We start from the raw sequence: 23985 nt of genomic DNA on the forward strand, positions 1-23985 counted from the left end.
TTTTATTTTGAAGTGAAGGGGTCAAGGCAACTGTATCTTGTAGAGGCAGCAAGTGGAGTAACCCCTGCTATTCAGGGCCTGAATATATGTTCATGGGTAATTACCTCCAAGATTCTAGGGGGTGGGGGTAATTACCCCTAGGATTCTAGGGGGGTATTTACCACCAGGATTCTAGGGGGGGGTATTTAACCCCAGGATTCTAGGGGGGGGTATTTACCCCCAGGATTCTAGGGGGGGGTAAATAACCCCAATAACCCCCCTTATATCCGCCACTGGAAGAATGATAAGAGGTTCAGTGACTGAAAATTATTTAAGAATTTGAAAACTAGAAGAATGAGCGGGGGTTACAGGAGAAAAGGGGGTTTAGGAAAAAGAAGGAAAAGAAAAAGAAGCAGAGAAGGTAAGGAAAGGAAAAGGAGTGCGTGGAAGGGGATAGTCGGAAGAAGGGGGCTGACTGCAAAAAAGAAGGAGGGGCAGAAAGTGAAGGGAAACAGGGAAAGAAGGGAATATATTGGACGGAAACCGAACCAATAAAATAACATTTTTCAACCAAACTATTGCATTTTCATGTAGAAAATATAAAAGTACGAATGCAATCAGGAAATTGAATTATTTATGATTAAGATTTGTACATTGTCAGGGAGGTAAAATAATATTTTTCCGAAAGATTGCAAATTATATTTTAATATTAAAGTTTCATTTCAAGATAAAAAATAGACATGTACCAAACGTAAATATAAAAGCAAGTAAAAATGTAAGTATGAAGCTTAAATGTCCGTTCTACTGTTTAATATTAATGTTCAAAGTACAATATTGATGTTCAAAGCACAGATTGTAAATGTAAGTATCTCTTATAAAGTACAAATGCAATTACTCCTCTATGAGTACAAACGTAAGTCTCTATATAAAGAACTCCTGTATAAGGTACACATGCAAGTACTCCATTATAGCCTACAAATGTAAGTACTCCTGTATAAAGTAGAAATGTAAGTACGGCTGTATAAAATGGAAATGCAAGTACGGCTGTATAAAGTACAAATGCAAGTATTCCTGTATAAAGTGCAAATTTAAGTACGGCCAGATAAAGTACAAATGTATGTACTCCTAAATAACGTACAAATGTATAAAGACAAATATAAAGTACATATGTATAAAGACAAATGTAAGTACTCCTGTATAAAGTAAGAATGTAAGTACTCCTGTATAAAGTACAAATGTAAGTAAGGCTGTATAAAGTAAAAATGTAAGTAAGGCTGTATAAAGTACGAACGTAAGTATCTACTTCTGTATAAAGTACGAATGTAAGTATCTACTTCTGTATAAAGTACGAATGTACGTATCTACTTCTGTATAAAGTACAAATGTAAGTATCTACTTCTGTACAAACTACGAATGTAAGTATGTACTCCTGTATAAAGTACGAATGTAAGTATCTACTTCTGTATAAAGTACGAATGTAAGTATCTACTTCTGTATAAAGTACGAATGTAAGTATCTACTTCTGTACAAACTACGAATGTAAGTATCTACTCCTGTATAAAGTACGAATGTAAGTATCTACTTCTGTATAAAGTACGAATGTAAGTATCTACTTCTGTATAAAGTACGAATGTAAGTATCTACTTCTGTATAAAGTACGAATGTAAGTATCTACTCCTGTATAAACTACGAATGTAAGTATCACTCCTGTATAAACTACGAATATAAGTATCTACTTCTGTTTAAAGTACGAATGTAAGTATGTTCTATAATACAAGAACCCAGCTGGAGGCAGTGCAGCACTGCTTTCTAAGGTTCTTGTCGGAAAATGAAAATAAACAATATTCATCGTTGTTTTCACAGTATATATCTATCTATATATACATACAAGTACAGTATCTATCTATCTATAAATACATACATGTACTCTATCTATCTATCTATATATATATACATTTACAGTATCTATCTATCTATAAAAACATACATGTACACTATCTATCTATCTATATATACATACATAAACACTATCTATCTATCTATATATATATATATATACATGTACACTATCTATCTATCTATATATATGCATATAATACACTATATATCTATTTATATATACATACATGTATACTATCTATCTATCTATATATACATACATGTACATATCTATCTATCTATAAATAAATGCATGTACACTATCTATCTATATACATACATGTACACTACCTATCTCTCTATCTATATATACATAAATGTACACTATCTATATATCTATACATATGTACATATTTATCGGTTTATGTATGTACATAGTTATCTGTTTTTGTATTTTTATATTTATCTATATATGTATTTACATATTTATCTGTTTATTTATGTACATAGTTATCTGTTTATGTATTATATTTATCTATACATATGTACGTAGTTATTGGTTTTTGTATGCTTATATTTATCTATATATGTATGTACATAGTTATCTGTTTATATATTATATTTATCTATATACATATGAACATAGTTATTGGTTTTTGTATGTTTATATTTATCTATATATGTATGTACATAGGTATCTATTTATTTATGTATGTATTTATCTATGTATGTTTATATTTATCTATATATATGTATATATTTATCAGACGTGTTTCTTTCGTCTTTCCATTTTTTATTGTCTTTTTTTAGTTTGTCTGTCATTCTATATTTCTTTATGAGTGTCTGTCGTCTTGTTATTTGTCAGTGTGTCTGTCTGTCTGTGTACCTAGCTAACCATCAATTCTATCTTTCTACCCTTATATCCCCGTGTGATGTATCAATGTCAGTGGCTGCTAATTTTGTAAATTATGGAATTGCTTTCAAGAAAATTGCAAAAAATATAATTGTCTTTTTTCACAGAACAAATATTTCTTGTGATTATTAAATGTTTTTTAACATCATATTTTAAAATTAGAAAAACATTGAACTTTATGCAGAATCATAGAAACCATATTTTCTTATCATGGCTCTGCAGAAAAAAAGAAATTGTTCTTAAAAATTGCAAGGTTTCGAACAAACAAAAAAAATATTTTAATGAAAATTTATGTCTTCCTTTACAATTTTAACAATATAAAAAAGAGAATATGTTAGAAAATATTCTGAGATTCTGTCATCTATTCATTCTGAGATTTCGTCATCTATTCGTTCTGAGATTATGTCATCTATTCATTCTGAGATTCTGTCATCTATTCGTTCTGAGTTTCTGTCATCTATTTATTCTGAGATTCTGTTATCTATTCATTCTGAGATTCTGCCATCTATTCATTCTAAGATTATGTCATTTATTCATTCTGAGATTCTGTCATCTATTCATTCTGAGATTCTATCATCTATTCATTCTGAGATTCTGTTATTTTTTTCATTTTCATTTTTAGAATATATCTGTATATTTTTCTGAGATAGTTTCATTTTTTTCAGGCCTATACTCAATTATTCATAGATTCTGTCTTCACATCATTCTCAGATTCATCCTTTCAACATTCTGGTGTCAAGTCAATTAGAAATCTTTTAATTCTGTATCATTCTATCATTATATCATTAGGCCATTTGGTTGATTTTATATTTTCCTTTATGACATTTTGTATTTTTTTACATTTTTATGAGGAAAGTAATTTTAGTTTAATTAAACTATAACAAGAAATACGTCCATAAGGTGTAAACTCCCTTCAATGTTTACATTGTATAATATAAACAATCTAATCAAACTTAGAACCTTTTTCTCAGTTTAATTTATTACTAGGAAAATTCATAAAAGTTTTTTAAAAGTTGAATTAAAAAACTTTTTAAAAGCATTGATTAAACTATGAAATTTGGTTCTATAGAGCTTAAGCGTCCTCATACATCAAACAACTTTTTGGATACAAAAATTTATATGCAAAGATATATTATGAATGTAAAAAGTACACACACAGAGCTAGTTCACTGTGCAATAATTCTACTCGAGCTTGCATGGACAGTTTAAAGAAGGAGTTAGATGGTGAAGGGAAATATGAGAAGAGCACTGGTACCGGGCCGACTTTAAACCTGCTAGAGCAAGCTGTACAGTACAGATAATTCAATGAGAAACGGGACAGCACGCCAAATGAAGAAACCCCTCTGAAATTAATGTGAGTGAAGTCAATGTAAATGAAGAAAAGTTTTTAAAGTATCAGGATTTATTCGTATCTTTTATTGTACTTTAAGTGATCCTTCATTTACAGAGGGGTATACTCAGTTCAACTAAAAACCTTTTCTGATCAATAATGTGGAAGATAACGTGGCTTTTTTTACTTTACAGGGTTTAATTCGGTAAATTTCTCTATTGTTTCCGAAGTCACTATTGCAAAGAAATTACAAACAAAATTAACAGTTTTCAGAAACAAAACCATGAATATTTGATTATTTCTTAATCAGAGAAAGCTTTTCAGTTCAAACAAGTTCAAGTTTTGCAGAATTACTGGTTCGACATTGCGACCTTGAAAATTCTCAAGTTTTTTTATTTTACTACCAAAACTTAGACTATTAAACTTAATTGGTAGCATGTCAGAATTTCAATTTTTTTAAAATCAATAGCTTGTCAAAAAAAATTTAAATTGAAAAAAAACTCTCAATTTCCTAGCCAAGGACCCCCCCTTCACATTATTTCTAATTAATTAATTTAGTTTTCCTTCTTATCCTATGTTTTTTATAACCTTGGTTTGTTAAGATGGATGGTCTGGAGAGGGGAGGAAGGCCAGTCACAACTATTTCTAGTCCGAGCCACATTCTCCTCTAAATCCTCATCCTTCCAATATTATTTTTTAAAAGTGTCTAGTCCTCCAAGATAAAACTATTTTTTTTAAAGAATCAGGCCACGTTAGGGCATAAATAAAATATTGAATTTTAGTAAATCGAAAAAAATAGTTACAATTGAATTAAATTTTCGAGTTCTATGTCCTTAAAAATGTTCACCTTTTTACAAGCATTTTCAGATATTCTTGGTTTAGAATGCCGCAAATAATTCCGAGGTTATAGAACTTTAATCTTTTTTGTTAATTATAGTGAAAATCATAGATTTTTTTCCGGGTGGTTCCATGGGGAAAATTATAGGCAGAGGTATGCCAAATATTTTGCTATTTATTTCATATCGCGAAGGTTGACCATTACGGTGGCAGAAGAGTTTTAAGTTTTACGTAAATAAAGTTTGACATCATTCTCATGTCTCTAAAGTTTCAAACATGATTTAATCATTGCAATACTTTAGTTTATCCATTTTTTATGCCCTAACGTGGCCAGATTTGTTAAAAATAGTTTTATCTACAAGAGTTAGAAACTTTTAAACACATAATAATCGATGGACGAGGATTTCGAGGTGGTTCGGACGAGAACATGAGGAGAATGTGGCTTGGACGTAGAAGTTGTTGTGGTTGGCCTTGCTCCCCTCGTCTGGAATTCTCCGTTTTCCTTAAAAAGTTCCTTAATCGTTTACCAATCTAGTCCTGTCTGTTTCCTGTGAAAGTTCTGCATGAAAATAGTAAATTAAGAAACTAAATTGATTGATTGATATATGTGGGGAGAGGGTTGGGTCGGAGAATACATGGAGGATTGGAAAAAGTACTGCAGTATTATACAGGAGAAATCTGAACCAGGGCAAATATTTATGCTAAGTAGTTCCTCTTCTCATTGATTAATAAATATATAGATCTATAATTTCTAGACTCATAGATAAATAATTACACAGATCTGTAGTTCCTAGCCTCATAGATAAATAAATACACAGATCTTTATTCGTAGCTTCATAGATGAATAAATACACAGGTCCGTAGTTCCTAGCCTCATAGATGAATAAATACACAAATCTGTAATTCCTATCCTCACAGATGAATAAACTCATAGATAAATAAATATAAAAATCTGTAAATACTAGACATATAGATAAATAAATACACAGATCTGTAGTTCCTAGACTCATAGATAAATACATGGAGTTATAGTTCCCAGCCTCATTGTTAAATCAATAAACAGATCCTAGCCTCAAAGATAAATAAATACACAGATCTGTAGTTCCTAGTCGCATAAATAAATGAATATATAGAGCTGTAGTTCATAGACTCATAGATAAATAAATATATAGATCTTTAGTTCCTAGCCTCATAGATAAATAAATACACAGATTTGTACTTCCTAGCCTCCTTGATAAATCAAAATACAGATCCTGGCCTTATCTCTACTCTACTCTACCAGTGGTAAAGAGTGCAACAAAATCAAGTTAAATCTGTGGCTAAATCTCATAATAAATTTCACCCCCCCCCCCAACCCCTCCCTCCAGCACCAAATATTTATATTTCTTTGGGTCAGGACAGGCCAGATAAAAAGGGCCGAGCACTGCAGCCGTATGATTGATTGAATTATATTGTTTGCTGAAATAAATTCATATAAAGAAATAGTTTTTTTTTAGTAATAAATGGCTAGGTAAAGATTCAGTCCTTATCTTTTTTATTGCGCAAACATTAATTAATTCTGATTTATCATGTTGGAGAGGAATAATAATAAATCTCCACAAGACTGGTTCTCCATCCATCTATTCAATTATATTTTCTGTTTGTGCAATAATACAGAGTAGTTTACAGATACCAATGATACTATTGTAGGGATAGTTAGAGTAGTTTACAGATACCAATGATACTATTGTAGGGATAGTTAGAGTAGTTTACAGATACCAAGGATACTATAGGAGAGATAGTTCGAGTAGTTTACAGATACCAAGGATACTATTGTAGGGATAGTTAGAGTAGTTTACAGATACCAAGGATACTATTGTAGGGATAGTTAGAGTAGTTTACAAATACCAAGGATACTATTGTAGGGATAGTTAGAGTAGTTTGCAGATATTAAAGATACTATTTTAGGGATAGTTAGAGTAGTTTACAGATACCAATGATACTATTGTAGGGATAGTTAGAGTAGTTTACAGATACCAAGGATACTATTTTAGAGATAGTTAGAGTAGTTTACAGATACCAATGATACTATTGTAGGGATAGTTAGAGTAGTTTACAGATACCAAGAATACTATTGTAGGGATAGTTAGAGTAGTTTACATATACCAAGGATACTATAGGAGAGATAGTTCGAGTAGTTTACAGATACCAAGGATACTATTGTAGAGATAGTTAGAGTAGTTTACAGATACCAAGGATACTATTGTAGAGATAGTTAGAGTAGTTTACAGATACCAAGGATACTATAGTAGAGATAGTTAGAGTAGTTTACAGATACCAAGGATACTATTGTAGAGATAGTTAGAGTGGTTTACAGATACCAAGAATATATTACAGGTTTGTTCTGGACCCTTCTTGTATTCTGTATCCCGGGCTAGTATTCTGTATCCTTGTATTTTGCATACCTGTTTTCTGTATCCTTGTATTCTGTATCCCAGGCTAGTATTCTGTATCCTTGTATTTTGCATCCCTGTTTTCTGTATCCTTGTATTCTATATCCTAGGTCTGTATTCTGTGATTTGCAATATTTTTACACGAAACCTTAGTTTCCTATTTATTTAACAGTTACTGTCAACTTCCCAGTTTCTCAGTCCATTTCCCTCTCCTTCACACGTTAAATTAGATGCAAAACAATATTAGGTTGGCAACTCGTCTCAACCCAGGCTATATCTCGGCAAAATTTATGTTATTTATCCGAGTCTCGATGCATCCTAGGCTTCCTTACAAGGAATGCATACGTATAAGTAATTTTTCAACAACAAAAACATGTCAAGTATCGTGCCCAATTAACCTTTTTTAACAAATTTGAAATTTTTTTTTAAAAGTGTTGAAATCTTTTATTGTTCATTAAGAATAAAGATTAAAGGTAAATTGGACCGTGTGCCCCGCTTTTTTCTTATTTAGAGTAATTTGAAATTACGTCGATGTACCCTTTAAGGTTCTTGAAAATTAATTTTTTCATTTTTATAAGTTTTCCCCAGAGTAGAACTGTACTTTGGGATTTTTTTAATCCTAAACTATAAGACACGTAAACCATTTTATTTAATGCTTTATTTAAGAACTATACAAAATTTATCGTTTTGTGCACAAAAGAATGAAATGTATTATGTTTTATATACCTGTAAATACAAAAGAAGAATTTTGAGAAAAAAGTACGTCCATGTTTTTCGTAAAAATCGTAAAATAAAGTTGTAAGTTGGGGAGGGGGGGGGGGGGTAGAAGCCATGCCTAAATGTTTATAAGTTTTCTTCGGCTTGTACTTTTCAATATTATTCTTATCTAACCTTGAAGCTTATTTGTTAATGTTTGCTTTAGGTTCTGTTTGCGATTCAAGGTGTTATAATACAGAATTTCATAGTGACAACTAACAGAGTGTCTCGTTACAAGGTGTCTTGTTACTTAGTTTCTAATGATAACATGTCTTGTTAAACGGTGTCTCGTTACATATGGTCTCGTAACGGTGTGTCTCGTAACAGGGTGTCTCGTTAGAAGGTTTCTCGCAACTGGGTGTCTCGTTACAGGGTGTCTTGTGACAGGATGTCTTGTTACAGGGTGTCTTGTAACTGGGTGTCTCGCAATAGGGTGTTCCAAAATATAATCCCCCTCCCACCCATTCCACTTCTGTTCTAACACTCTTTACACAAAATTGTAACTAACCAAATATACTTTTAGCGAAATTTTGGATTTAGTTTATTTGAGACACATACGGATAAATGCGATTTAATGAAGAAAGAAAGAAAATTAAATGGAAACCCTGTTGTTAGAGTTTTAATTCCTCCAAGTGAAACCAGTTCTAAACTATGGCGTCTCATTACAGAAACAAAACTATTCCATGAATTCTATTAAATTAATGAATTAATGAACAAAGTTTTGTATGTACTACACTCAGTGCACCATATGTTGCCAACATGAGATCTCTTAAAGTTTGTATACTTGAGGTTCACGGAGAGTTTTGTAATGGTTCCTCCCTCCTCTCCTTCTCCGGGCCCGGAGAAGAATTCTAACTAAAATTTGGAAAATTTCGTCCCAAATTTACGATCCGGGAAACTATTTGAATATCCGAGAATGAAGAGCAGCCATTAAACTAAAGTTTCCTGTCTCTGGTTCTATTCAGAGCTGAACCCAACCCATGAATGGCAGGGTTTTAGAGCTTTTCGATGCGAAAACTGCCAAACTCTGAAAAGATTAATCTTCTCCGATACTTGGTTTAGAAACCTGCAGTTCTCACGGAAACCTGGAGAGTTTTATGTTTTTCTATTTTCTCCCGGATTTCTCTATTTTCCCTGTTCAAACCTTGATGATGGGCGCAGTTTAAGGACTCCGGGAATAAATTGGCTGCAATTCTAAACACTCTTCTCTCATTTATATTCCTTGAGAACCCTCATCAAGGAACTCCTTCTGTCGGAGACACGCTCCAGGAGACCCTAGATACAGAGGATCTTTAATCCTTCAGGGAGTCAGAAATTTCCACAGTGAGATTCAGAAAACTAGGAATAGGAAGACGACATTAAAAGCAATCTTTAAGTTTGTATTTGATGTTCTTACAAATCAAATAGTTTTAATAGTTGATTAAAAATTTACAATAAAGTGAAATGGGTCTGTGTACACAGAACTAATTCTGTTTTCATGTTCATTGGGCTTTTTAGAATCACAACATGAGTCTCCCTGTTCCACAGTTTTCTGGTTCTTACTGTAGGAAAATATTTTTTTCCGTTGTTTTAAGTATGAAAGTTGTAACTGAGTTTTGCCACAAACTCTGATTTTCTAATCGTTATGTCTTTGCACCGGTTGCAAATTCCTTTGCTCCTATGTTTCTTTCTCATATGAATAAACTTAATGGGGTTGTCGCCACGGTAAACTGGACGTCCTGTTTGATAGTGAGTCTGAGAACCCATTTTCATCCAATAAATCAAGATTGTACTTGCGATTCTATATTTTTTTGTTGGGCTAATGCATTGTTATTGAAAATATAAGTATGTAAGGTCTTTTACGCTATTCTTGACGGATTTTTAACTAGAGATAACATATGACGGAAAATATTCCAATATTGACAGGATCCACTTTGGTTAGTTTTACGTGGTCAACATAATTTCAAGTGACAACGGTCCTCTGTCTGAGCAGAAATTATGGGAGAGTTTTTGTCCTTCTTTTAAAAATTGATTATTTTAAAATACGGTTTCTCAGTTAAAGTGGCTTGCAGATTTATATAGCAAAGACAAACAAACAAACAAACAAACAATCAACCATCATTCCGTAGAAGTCAGGGCTGAGACCTCATCAAAAATAGCCACATTGGCTATTAATGTACCAATTGGTGACACACTGTCTAGTGTGGCCAACTGTCGAAGTACAGACCAATGACTAAAGTCACCGCCCAACTGCACACTAACAGTCCCCCAGAGTAGTCCATCTCGGTACTACCCCAGTATGAAGTTAATAAAAAGTTTATTAGATTATTATTTGATAATGGTTTAACATAAGATATAAGATAAGATTTAGGATTGTTTGACAAAAAACCCACCTTGAAAGCTCTCGCCCTACAGACCACCTTCATGACTTTTAACCAGCCATGACTCCAACAACACTGCCATTTTCCTCCCTCTTTCAAGTAAGACTACTTGGTCTGACCCATCCCCCCCAAGATAAGCCCTGAGAATCTGCCATAGAGGTTTCTTACCATGAGCGACATAGGTCGAGTGAAAATCTGCAATCCCGAAATCCCTACGCTGTGCCGCTACGCATGGGCAGATAAGGACCACGTGAGACTCTACCAGCCTGGCACGGACACCTTTTGAGAGACACCATGGGCACAAAACATGGGTACAGCCGTACCTATCTTTGTATCTGTTACCTAGCTCTGCGTTACCAGCCCGAACCCTGCACAGAGTCCTACTCGCCCTGGAATCATTCACAAAACCCTGAAGTCGGAACCACTTCCACAACTGGGAGGCTGCAACAGCAGAGGAATGACCTCTTTTGGTTGAAACCACAAATCTCACAGCTCTATCTGACATTGCTTTCTGTAACTCTTTCCTGCTTAGAACTGTCCAGAGCTAGCCCTAGGGAGGCAATATAAAGTGCAAACAGTAAAGGGGAGAGGCTGCACCCTTGCTTAACCCCTTGGGTGAAAAACAACGGTTCTGACAACCCATGTGCTAAGTTAATCCGCACACAGTCATTGAAGTACATAGACCGAATAAGGAAATAATAATAATAATAATAATAATAAGGAAAGGATTTTAACATAATTTATCTCTTTGTTGTTACTGAAAGATTTAAAGGGTAACGTTGTGAATTGGACATGTAACTCTTTAAATAGAGAGTCACTTGTAATTATGTCTACAGTCACTTAAGCTAAAACAATATACATTTGTTTACCATAAATCTACCTTCTAACCCATAACTGGATAAGTCCAAATCAAAGCAATAATCTGTTAATTTCTCTGTACTCCGACAAAAGGAAAACACCAAGTGAAAGGTTTTAACTAAGTGAATAATAAAATCCACAAATAACTTTGCAATCCATAGAAATTACACTTAAACAACCGGGTTTATATTTTCAGAAGTATTTCCAAATGTTTTAAACTGATCCCACAAATCCTCTGAACCCTAATCACTCCTTAATTATCGTGATATATCTAAATAGTGAGTTATCTAATTAAACATTCAAACCATTTTATAAATCAACATCTATTTAACTATATCTCTATTTTTTTGTAGCTTTGAAATATATCCGTTTACCTGATTATTTGCAACTTTGCACCGACGTCCCGCCTAAGTTTTTACAACATTGTGACTAAAAATGTGTGTATTCAGGCCCCTTAACGGGTGCTGAGCCCACCTGGAAAGAAAAAAAAATTTAGACCACCCCCCCCATCACCAGGACAAATTCCTGAATACGCCCCTGGTTCTGATGCAATTCTTCTAAAGCAATAACTATAATAAAAAATCAACAAATAACAACAAATTATAAATTAATATTTGAATATGTGGATAAAGGAAAAGAAATTGTATGAGTTTTATTGGTATAAAGTGTAGGACAATGAATACAGAGATAAGAAACCTTCCAACTGTGCTGCTCTGTATGTATTCTCGGACATAAATGATTTATCTTTCAGTTCTTTATTGTAATATTTTCTCTCGAGCGGGGGAACATGTTCAATTAATTTAGAGAAAATAAAGAATATTGAAGCCCTGGGATATTATTATACAGAGTACATAATTACACACATTCTTATAAATAAATAAGACTTAATCCGACATCTTGCAAATAAACCAAAAACATTATCAAATATTTGAAAATCTTATTCAGAGTCCAAAACTAAAGAATGAAAAGTTTTGACTTAAATTTTAAGTTCATGGTTAAATGCCACTTCTGACTTAATTTAAACCCGAACTTTCACCGTGAGGTGAAATATTTAAACCTGTGGTTAAATATTTAACTCGCCGAAATCGACGAGTTAAAATTAAACACATGGTTAAAATCTTGAAATCCCGCAATCCCTATTTGTCTATCATCATTCAGTGATAAGCGGCGCGCATTCAACTAACTACAATATATTTAAAAGTAATACCCTTGATTTAATAAATTTCACGTTTTAAATTGATTAATGTTTGCACGTAAACCCAAAATACGGTTGTAACTGGAAATATGTTTTGTTTTCGGTTACGTAAATATTAAAAAACTAACTAAAACAGCTGATTATAGCGATGGTTACGTAATATTCTCCATAAATCCTTTTCTCTGATTGGGTGAAATTTTTCCCGGGAAATTCAAATTTAAAATTGAGAAAGTTTAATATTTAAGTAGCTACTCATTATTTTACAGAACTTTTAACCTCGAACTTAAAATTCGCGCATTCTTTAGTTTTAGACTCTGGTTGAAAAAGAATTAACTTTATGATTTAATTAAGAATTTGACACAATGGGAGTATCCAAAACTATTGAAAGTTTATTAGGTTTATTGTTTATTAATTGAATAAATTTATATATCCTCATATGATCCTAGTTTATTAGGTTTATTGTTTATTAATTGAATAAATTTATATATCCTTATATGATCCTAGTAAGAAAATTAAATCTCGTTTTTTAAGGATAATTTGTTATTAAATACTAATTGTATTTTAAATTGTTAATGAACAAATACTTTAAAAACTGAACAGTGTCCATTCACAAAATGCTACTAGAATAGGTTATTGTATACATTAAACATACTGGATGGAGTTGTAACATGAAGGGAGTTGGTGGAATTGATTACAAGTAAAGATAATATATTCAGTTTACAATATCGAAACCAGGTTGGAGAAACCTAATATATTCAGTTTACAATATTGAAACCAGGGTGGATAAACTTAATATATTCAGTTTACAATATCGAAACCATGGGTTGGTGAAAATTAATATATTCAGTTTATAACATTGAATCCATGGGTTGGTGAAAATTAATATAGTTAAAAAATATATTTCTAATCTCCAAAATTAGCTTTTACAAAACTAAACCAAGTTCGAAGTCCTTCATATTCAGAATTTAACCGAGCTTCTTTTTTTCGCTTTGCGCCTTTCTAAAGATTTCTATTAACAGCAAATAAAAGGAGAACATGATTCCGTCTACAAAAATGTGTTTATTCTATTCAAGAAGATATACTCTGTTATAAGTTTCAGTCTCAGGTCTGTTAGGGATGCTTTATAGTAGATAACTTGGTTTATGACAATTTTACACGCTACTGAACCAAAAAGTAAACGCTGCATACAATTTCAGCCTGTAGACAGAGAGCTGTTGTCCTCAAACACATGAAAACAATTGATACCATTAAATACCGGAGACTCTAGTTGTTGGTATTTCCAAAACATGGTCTTGAAATTAAAAAAGATATTGGGTAATTTTTCAACATCTTAATTTACTGAATAAAAATTGTTTAATTTTCTATCTAAGTCAATTTTAAAGAAACTAAGAAAAAATCTTGGAATATTCTAAAAGGAGTTTCGTATTTTAAAAAATCATCTGACTTTTTTTATTAAACTATTAACTTAACCCAGTTTGTAATGACAATATTGCTGATATATCTTTATTTAAAAATAAAAAGAATGTGTAGCATGTTTACGGAGCCATTTACTGATAATTATTTCATCTTAAATTTACTTGAACAGAGTTTATGTTAATTTGGGACATTTACTGAAGAATTTACGGGTTCATATACTATGGTTCAACTTCTCCTAATGTTCCAACATTTCCGAACAAATTGCTCGGATTTCCATTTACGTTCTATGACAAGAATTTATCTGGCAGTTATTATCTAACATTTAGCAAGATCGGAGCATTATCTTCAAATATTCGGAGAACATGGGAAACTTGGTTTCTCGAGGAATTGATTCGATAGATCCCAAGTTTTCCATTTTAAACATATTTTAAAATATTTAATAAATATCCACATGGATCCAGACCGCTACTAAGAGCATACATTTTCAAGACTAGGTTAACATTAAAGTGCCACTTTACTCCGTAAGGCTTAGTTGATTTTAACTCAAATTATACTTTTTTGTCGCAATTAAGCTATATGTTAAGTATTCCGCAAAATTCTCATCGATTTTTGCATGAGAACTTTTAATCTTTGGACGACTCCAAACCAAACCGTGTTCCAGATTTAAATCCGTGCAAAGATGAAAATTTCAAGAATAAAGCAACCCAGAAAACTTCACGAAGTTTATTATCGGATCAATTTTTTATATAAATTGTGGAGAAAATATGATGAAGGTATCAGTTCTATTTTTAAATATTGTTTGTGTGCACAGTCAAGTTAGCAAATATTTGAGAACGTGTTTTTTCTTAAGTGAGTGTTAACCAAACAACCACTTTTATAAATTCAAATTTTATCCTCAATGGTCTGAGAGCGGAAGATTCACAAAGACGACATTTCGGGCCGACTTCGCGCTAAAATTGCTAGTCCACCTGGGACCTACAGGATTATCCACAAAGGATGAGACTTCAGAGACGACTGTACGAAATGTGTACTGTCAGTTTACTTATATTCATGATTGCCTGCAGTTAGGATTTTCTTTCTTTGCAATATCATTAAATAAGCCATAAGACATAATTTGAACTTGGGATCGTGTTATTTGAAGAATTTCAAGTCGTCTTTACAGTCTAATCCTTTATGGGTAACCCTGTGGGTGCAAATGTTGCCCACAAGATAACTAGGGTTTTTAAGTTTTACATTTTAATCGGGTTTATTTGTTTTCTGTAATTATCTCAAGAATCTAGGACCAATTAAGATACAGTGAAACCCTTAATAACGAATACATCGAAAGAATTCATAAAATGTCGTATTCTTCACTTTCTAATAATGGAATGTTGCAGATATTAAGTTTTTTAATTAAATAATTATATGGAACTCTTTAAAACTGTTCCCGCATATTCATGGATATTTATTTCTTTTCGCAAATACTGAAATTTACGTAATATAGTATAAAACTGATTGAAAAATTGTCAAGACGACATTTGATAAATTCTTCCGATGTATTCGTTATTAAGGGTTTCACTGTATGACGTAGTGGGACATGGGTTACGCATATAATTGATCCAGAGAAATTGTTCCGTAAAGTTTTTCAACACACAGGGTTCCCCAAAAAGAATGATTTGAATTTAAAAATAATCTTCTACGGGTCTCTTAAATGTTTTGAAAAAAAATAATTGAGAAGAATACTGATGGAACCTTGAATGTATTTAATAAAAGTCTTAATAAATCCGGTACAGTCGTCTCTAAAATAATTGAGAAGAATGCTGATGGAACCTTGAATGTATTTAATAAAAGTCTTAATAAATCCGGTACAGTCGTCTCTAAAATAATTGAGAAGAATGCTGATGGAACCTTGAATGTATTTAATATAAGTCTTAATAAATCCGGTACAGTCGTCTCTAAAATCTCATCCTTTGTGGACAGAAGCGTATTCAAGAATTTGTCCATTTCAACGGACCACATACATATTTTCAACGGACCACATACATATTTTCAACAGTCATATTTATTAAATTTTTGGATATTTTGAGTTAATAATTGAATTTGGTTTATGTGGCACATAAATCATGGTTTCTACTTATATAAAAGAAAGATAAGACTAAACATAAAATTAATTATTACTCCGGATATTTATTTCTTCTTCTTCTTTCCTTTCCCTTTACCCTTGTTTGCTCCTTCCCAGACAAATCCACGGAAATACATCAAATCCTTAAATATATATATTCAGTAATCATTAATTCTTTCTATATATCCTGATCCTTCAATTTATTCTGAAAGGGTAAAGATATATATTGAAAGGACGGATCATGATATATTGAAAGGACGGATCATGATATATTGAAAGGACGGATCATGATATATTGAAAGAACGGATCATGATGTATTGAAAGAACGGATCATGATATATTGAAAGGACGGATCATGATATATTGAAAGAACGGATCATGATGTATTGAAAGAACAGATCATGATATATTGAAAGGACGGATCATGATATATTGAAAGGACGGATCATGATATATTGAAAGAACGGATCATGATATATTGAAAGGACGGATCATGATATATTGAAAGGACGGATCATGATATATTGAAAGGATAAATCAGGATCCTCTCTAACTTTCATGTCATGCTTTTACTTTATCCTGATTATTTATTATATTTTGATCTATCTAATCAAAAAATCTATGGTTTCTGGTCAAATTGTCAAATTCGTGGACATGAGGGGGTTTTGTGAAAACAGTTCATAGCTATAAACCTTGTCTTTTATTATTGATTATTAATTTGTCTGTATTTCTTGTTAAAAAACTATTATTTCACTATTTTAAATATATGAATTTGCGTACCTGAACATTGTGACAGATAAAATATGCATTGTGCATTGCAGCCTCACTTAGTATATCAGGAGCTGATCCCTTCCCTCCCTCATCAACCTAGATTAGCAGAATTTGACAAAGGAATTGAGTCTTTGCCACAAACTCTTATTTTCAATTTCTATATCTCTGCAACCAAATGTACAGTCCTGAAGATACAGGGTGTCCCACGAAACATGACAGTATGCAAGAGGCCTTGAATGTCGTCTTGATTTTTTATATAATTTGCTGCGTTTATTTGTCAACCTAATTTTAGAAGTAAATTTCTAGAGATAATAATCACAAAATTCCCCTAGTCCTGCCATTTCCAAAATGTGCTTTCAATATTGCCCGAGATATGAACAATTTCGTTTAGATTTCGACAATTTTGCTTTTTTTTTAACAAAATTGAAATCTGAACCAAACTCTTTATATCTCCGGTAATATTGAAAGCACAAAAAACGCAGACCACTTTTTGGAAATGCCAGGGCTAGGAGAATTATGTGATAATTGTTTCAAGAATCATACATGTTAAAGTAGATAGAAGACTAAATGTCACAATTAAATTCAAATATCAAAGACGACTTTCAAGTCGTCTTGCTATTGTCATGTTTCGTGGGACACCCTGTATTTCAAATTATGAATTCTGTTAAATTAGCAAGTCTCAGTTTGAAATATCAAAGGTTTATACCATCTGTTAACAAAGATTTTAAATCTTGCGTTTTTACAAAGACTTAATTTCTTTACATAATTTATCTATTTAGAAAAATGTTTGAAGGAAAAATTGTATGCCTCAAACTCTAATTTTTTAATCCCTTTTGCAACATTAGGCAGTAAACCTTTGATATATATCAACTCACAATTCATAGTTTAGATGCCCACCATCAGGTTCCAATTCAAGATTATAGAATTAAAAGTATTCAGTTCCTTTGTTAAAATATTCAATGATCTTGAAAGCTTTCAATTCAATTAATATGAATAATGTTTACATTCTGGTTTTCGGTCCTTCTCACTTTTAAGGGGGATATTTAAGTAATTTTTACTCTTTGGGATTTTAAATAAAAAATAGAGGAGTTACAAGGTAGCAACGTCGTATCTGCAGTTTTCTTCATAAATTGATCTTTTTTATCTTTTTCTGAAATTACAGTGAGGAAGAGTAAGATTTTGTAATGGCTGTGCTTCTGAAAGGAAAACACAATTACATAACTACGTTTGTAAAAATAAATCTAATACATCCAAAATATGAATCACACAAATAAAACAATAATATATTCATACATCTACAGTTTCATCACAAAAAGTTGGGAACTTTAGAACGGTGAATAGCGAGATTAATGCTTGATCCTCTCTTTTTCTTAATCTAGAGACTAACCTAATCTTGTGTTTGTATCCTAAAAAGTATATAAAATTCCGCCAATCACAGGGGCGTATCAGAAGCCGGGAAATTAAAAATTTAGCGCACCATTTAATAGATTTCTCGCATTTAATTAAGATTAATATTAAAAGACGGTAGGGCCGGACTCTCAAATTTAAAAATAACGATTTTTGATTTTCTGTACTATATCCAAAAAAGAGTGGATTAAGCAAGAAATTAAAAGTGTCCACATTGGATATTCTGATAAAGCTGTCGGGATTAAAGGTATACCATCTAAAGTTTCCAGCTCTGAGCTGAAAACTTTAGAATGATGGATATCAAGATTTATGCTTAAACTCCTGGTTTTACTAAACCTGAGATTACTTTAATACGCATTCGATATCCAAGAAAGGAGTATAAAATTCCACCAATCAGTGTATCATGTTAAGATGTTCTCTTTAACTTTTGAAAACCCGGTTTTTTTCTGGTGTTGATTGTGTCATATCAATTGAACTAAACATCGATTAGATAAATGTAAGTTTTGGATTAATGTTTGTTAAGCCTCGTTTAAAATGATGATAGTCCTAAAATGTGATAAAATATATTTTTTAATAGCTGTTCATATTAAAATGAAATTTATATTTGCTTAAATGCTCTAAAAGCCGGCTTGTGAACAGCTTTAATTCAATCGGATATTAGTTCAATCTATATAGCATTGTATCTGTAATTGTTATCAAACGTAACTTTTATACAGTGGGGATATCCAAAAAAAGAGGATTAAGAATAAAATCAAAAAGTGTGTACATTGGATACTCAGATTAAGCGATCAGGATTAAGGATATATCATTCTAAAGTTTTCAGCTCTGGACAAACCAAAGTTTAATGGGTCATTTTAAAAAAAAATTTGAATTAAATCGGGTTTTAGTTCATAATTCAACAATCTTTGTATTTAGAGAGTTGTCTCAATTTACTTAAATATTTAAAACGCATCAGTCCACAACAAATTTAAAAGAGAAAAAGCGACATATTTTGTTGCGCTGGGGAAAAATCAAAGATTTATTGAAACATGGAAAAACAGAAGAACAGCAGCAGGGTCGACCCTAGGGTTAGGTCACCTTTTTGTATAGATTGGGTCTTCGCATGAAACTGATGGCAGAGCAATTATCATGGTCTTATTTATATTGTTAGATAACAATTACGATTACAAAAATAAAGTACAGGGTTATTCATAATACATTATTGGTTCATTATCGACAATTATTGTTAACTTGATTTAATGTTAAGTTTCTTTAATACTAAAATGTAAGGAAGGTTTGACCTGAATAATCGGTCAACTTGGGTTCAAGTCTAAAGATAGAAACAGAGAAATTGGACTGCTTGTTTATATCTATATTTAACTTACAGTGTGTTTTACTCATAATTTTATAATATTAATTTAAATGATGAAAAGTCTAAAACTATAACTCGCTACATGTTTGATTGGTCAAATTGTGATTAAAAGACACAGCTTGCTGGGATTCGGACCAAACTGCATAAATCTGCGTGTCATATCAGGCATTAATAACAAACTAAATTCTCATGCATTACCAACCTTATCTTTGACTTTAGGTTTATTCTTCTCCTTGGCAGTATTTGTATCCTCCTCTGATCCTACCGGAGTCTCATCTTCAGCTCCGGTCAGTTCTCCGTCCTTGACTCTGGATGGATTCTCCTCTACTGGTTTAACTCCCGTCTCTGCTTCTCCAGGTGGACCATCAACCTTCGCAACAAGATCAGGACCTTCTCCTTCAGTCATACTAGGCACATAGTGTAGATGAAATCAAAAGTTATGGAACAGTAGAATTTCTTTGTAAAAAAAAAAACAATTCGGTAATACTCAATTTTTTAAACTTTAAAGTTAGAATTACTTTCTGTTCATATATTGTGCCCATCTAAACCCTTCGTATTCATCATATTCTGAAAAAAAAATTTGAAAAGAACAAGTTTAAAAATCTAACATAATTAACAAGACACAAAACAATTAATTGTTTATAAATAGAGGATCGAAATATCTAAATAGTATTTCTCAGTTGTCTGGAGATATTAGAAGGACATAATCTTTGAGAGTTAATTAAACATTTTATTTTTGACAAGAAAATCAATAATTGTTATTTTTGCAACGGTTTTCATCTGCATTTGATTTATAATATTACCGACTGATTTGAAAACAAGTACTTATAATCTCTTTTACAAGTAGAAAAAATATAAAAAGATAATGCAGATAAAAAAATACGATTGAGTTTAAACATTATTTTGTGGTCAGAAAATGGTTGGATGGATAGATATGATGGTTTAAGATGATATCCGGGTTTTAGTATGACATCCAAGATTTAAATAACATTCTGGTTTCAGGATGATATNTATATATATAATTATATATAAAAAGTAACGAATGATAGTACTTTGTTAAACTCATGTGTATTTACACGAGCAGCCGTAGTACTTTTGAATTTCCGAGCCGGGTCAACCTTTCCGGTCCCAATTTGTACTGTATCGCCCGGAAATTGGGTAAATAAAGCAAACACTCAATAAGAAAGCCGGTGCAACAAGGCTTTAGGTTGAAATTACATAATAATTTTTAAATCAAGAACATTCCCGTTGGGTTACCAAGTTCCCCAACTAAAATTTGAAAGGCATATCTTTCAAGGTTTTCATGAATTATGATCGGACATACAAACAAACTTATAATGCTGTATACTTTATAAACATATATTGATATCTGTATTCGTTCGAAACCATGAGGTCTGATAAAAGTTATAGATAGATAATGTACATAATTAAGGAAAAGAACTTGTTAGATCATTTAAAAGAATGTCTTTAGTTCTAATAATAATTCATGAATTAATAGTTTTTCTTGGTTAAAAATGTATTTGAATTTGTTCCTGCTACTAATAAACTCATTTTTTGGCCAATTTAAAAAGTATATTCTCATTTTGGAATGTTCTTGCTTTTACTAAAAAAGTCAATTTCAGAGCGCTTCGAGTCATACTTCCTAGCAATTGAATTTTTTCTTTTTTTTTATCTACGACCTCATTTGTTAAAAAAAATGTTTCACCATTTTATTCGCAAAATCTTTTATCCTGACTATTTGAAGGTTCTTGCATATACAGTTAAACCCCAAATATTAAATACATCGAAAGAATTTATCAAATGTCGTATTCTTCACGTTCTGATAATGGAATGTTGCAGATAATTGATTTTTTTACTTACATGATTATATGGAGCTCTTTAAAACTGTTCCCGCTTATTCATGGCTATTTATTTATTTTCGCAAATACTGAAATTTACGTAAAATAGCATAAAACCCATTGAAAAATTGTCAAGACGACGTTTCATAAATTCTTTCGATTTATTTAATATTTAGGGTTTAACTGTACGTTTATGTTTTCTAACCTGAAGAGAGTTTGCTAGTTTCTTTGGATCCGCCCAATCCTGGTTCATGTGGGATTCATCCTCATCCCTATATTCAATAAGAGTCAAACATTTTATCCAAATTGAAAGTTGTCTTTTATTTTAGTTTAGGTTGCGTGCTACATTCATAACGCAACAAGCTTCGATTTATAAAACATTTCAAAGTAAAAATAAAATTTTTATTGGTTGAACAAACTCTTTTTCCAAGTTTATAATTCTTATTTTATGTACAGCGTTACCCACAAAGAAGGAGGCCTTAGAGACGACATTGTATTCTTGTATTCATAATTCCCTCCAACTATAAACTTCTTTCTTAATAATAATAATATATAATAAGTTTATTTTTCCCCTATCTTTGCCAAATCATTAATTAGACTATTTAAAGATCACATTTAATTCCAAAGAATTAATTTAAATTTAAATTTAAATTTAAATTTAAAATGAATCTTTTAAGTTTGTAGGTGTTCATTTAGACGAAAATCTTAACAGGAACCATCATCTTAAGGCGGTTAAAAACAAAGCATCCAGTGCAGTTTTTGCTTTGTCAAGTGTAAAAAATTTTCTTCCTAGTAATATTAAACTAACCATTTACAACTCATTATTTCGATCATTTATAGAATATGCAATTTCAGCCTGGGGATGAAACAAATGTTCAGAAATGAAACAAATTCACATTTTACAGAAACAAGCAATACGATTAATTGATAACTCAAAAGCCACGTCTCATAGTGATCCTCTTTTCCTTAAGTATAAGATTCTAAAGATTAATGATCTGGTAGACTTTAACCAAGCTATATTTATGTATAAATATACACATAAACTTCTTCCTGCATCTTTTGAAAATATTTTTAAAAAGCTTGGAAACTTTGAAAGATCTCTTAACTATCAACTTGACATTCTCAAAATGTGCTCACTACAGTATTTACCATCAAGCTCTCTTCTTAAGATGTGGAATAACCTGCCTCTTGACTTAAAAAGAAGCAACTCTCTAAGTATATTTAAAAATAGACTACTAAATTCTCTTTTTGAAAATTATAGGACAATGTGTTATAAACCGAATTGCTATTCATGTAAAACTAATTAGATATGTTTTAATATGCTTTGATATTTGTTGTGTACATGTCTGAAAATTACTTTAAACTCTAGTTATTCGAATTTATGTATAAACTATTTTGCATATGATAAATTCGCACCCTGATCGTTCTCCTTAAATCTATATAATTGAAATATTTTGTTATTGTTACTAACATTAGGTGGAAAAAATAATCAAAACAGCCAAGAGCTATTTTCCACCTAATTGCTTTATACTTGTACTGTTAATATAATCATCAATTTTGTGATTGTAAACTCTATCTGTATACAGATACATTTATTTTAGCAATAAACTTTATCTTATCTTATCTTACCTTGGATCGTCTTTACAGTCTCCTCCTTTATGCGTAACCCTGCATTACGAATTGGCTGGGACCGGATAAAGAGACTTTGAACGTATTTAAGCTCAATTACAATTTGTAAAAAAAATATAAGGTGTAAGAGAAGAATAAAATTATATATTCGTGAGCAAAAAAAAAGCAAAAAAATTGTGATACCTAATAAGTTTTTTGAGTTCCTCTCTTCGTCTATGCTCTAAGAGCATGAGCTGTTTTCTATCTTGCTCCGAGAGCCTGGGTTCTCTGGACGGAACTCCGCTCCCAACCTTGCTTAGCTTAACAACAACCTTGCTCTTCTCATTTCCTCCAAAATAATCCTTAACATTGTAATCTTTAGATAATGCTTTTCCAGACCAACTAATCAACTATTTAGACGAAACATTATGAATTTAGTTTACAGGTTCTTGGCGACAGCACGTTTAAACACATATCTCTGTTTATTGAAATCAGAACGCATAACTCGGGTTCTTTACATCAGCACGTTTTAAATATAATAACTCGGCTTCTTTACGTAAGCACGTTTAAAGTATAATAACTCAGGCTCTTTATGTCAGCACGTTTTAAGTTTTATAACTCAGGTTCTTTGCGTCGGCACGTTTTAAGTTTAATAACTCGGCTTCTTTACGTAAGCAAGTTTAAAGTATAATAACTCAGGTTCTTTGCGTCGGCACGTTTTAAGCATAAAAACTCGAGTTCTTTCCGTCGGCACGTTTAAAATAATAAATAAATTTCGATCATTTTTCAGCACGTTTATAATAATGGATCAGTTTCTTTTTGTCAGCACGTTTATGATAACGAATCAGTTTCTTGAGGTCAGCACGTTAGAATAATGGATCAGTTTCTTGACGTCAGCACGCTATAATAATGAATCAGTTTCTTTTTGTCAGAACGTTTAAACTTGATTTAATG

The 23985-nt window shown here is 31.8% G+C and overlaps 2 protein-coding genes across 2 annotated transcripts in view; both read right to left on the reverse strand.

The window, feature by feature from the left end:
• Positions 1–16013: 16013 nt before the first annotated feature.
• LOC111705158 (uncharacterized) lies at positions 16014–20589 on the reverse strand. Its single transcript, XM_023477625.1, has 4 exons — positions 20104–20589; positions 19788–19992; positions 16837–16923; positions 16014–16198 (listed from the first exon to the last, which is right to left on the reverse strand). The coding sequence occupies exons 1-4, from the start codon at positions 20112–20114 to the stop codon at positions 16121–16123; spliced, it is 381 nt and encodes a 126-aa protein (XP_023333393.1). The 5' UTR covers positions 20115–20589; the 3' UTR covers positions 16014–16120.
• Positions 20590–21595: 1006 nt separating this feature from the next.
• LOC111705325 (UPF0769 protein C21orf59 homolog) overlaps positions 21596–23985 on the reverse strand; it is an 8341-nt gene continuing 5951 nt past the window's right edge. The window contains exons 10-11 of the mRNA XM_023477828.1: positions 23236–23393; positions 21596–21695 (exon numbers count right to left, since the gene is read on the reverse strand). Of these exons, the coding sequence (XP_023333596.1) occupies positions 21596–21695; positions 23236–23393 (258 nt within the window). The remainder of the gene's footprint in view (positions 21696–23235; positions 23394–23985) is intronic.

Source organism: Eurytemora carolleeae, unplaced genomic scaffold, assembly GCF_000591075.1.
Source record: "Eurytemora carolleeae unplaced genomic scaffold, Eaff_2.0 scaffold2, whole genome shotgun sequence".
Lineage (NCBI taxonomy): Eukaryota > Metazoa > Arthropoda > Copepoda > Calanoida > Temoridae > Eurytemora > Eurytemora carolleeae.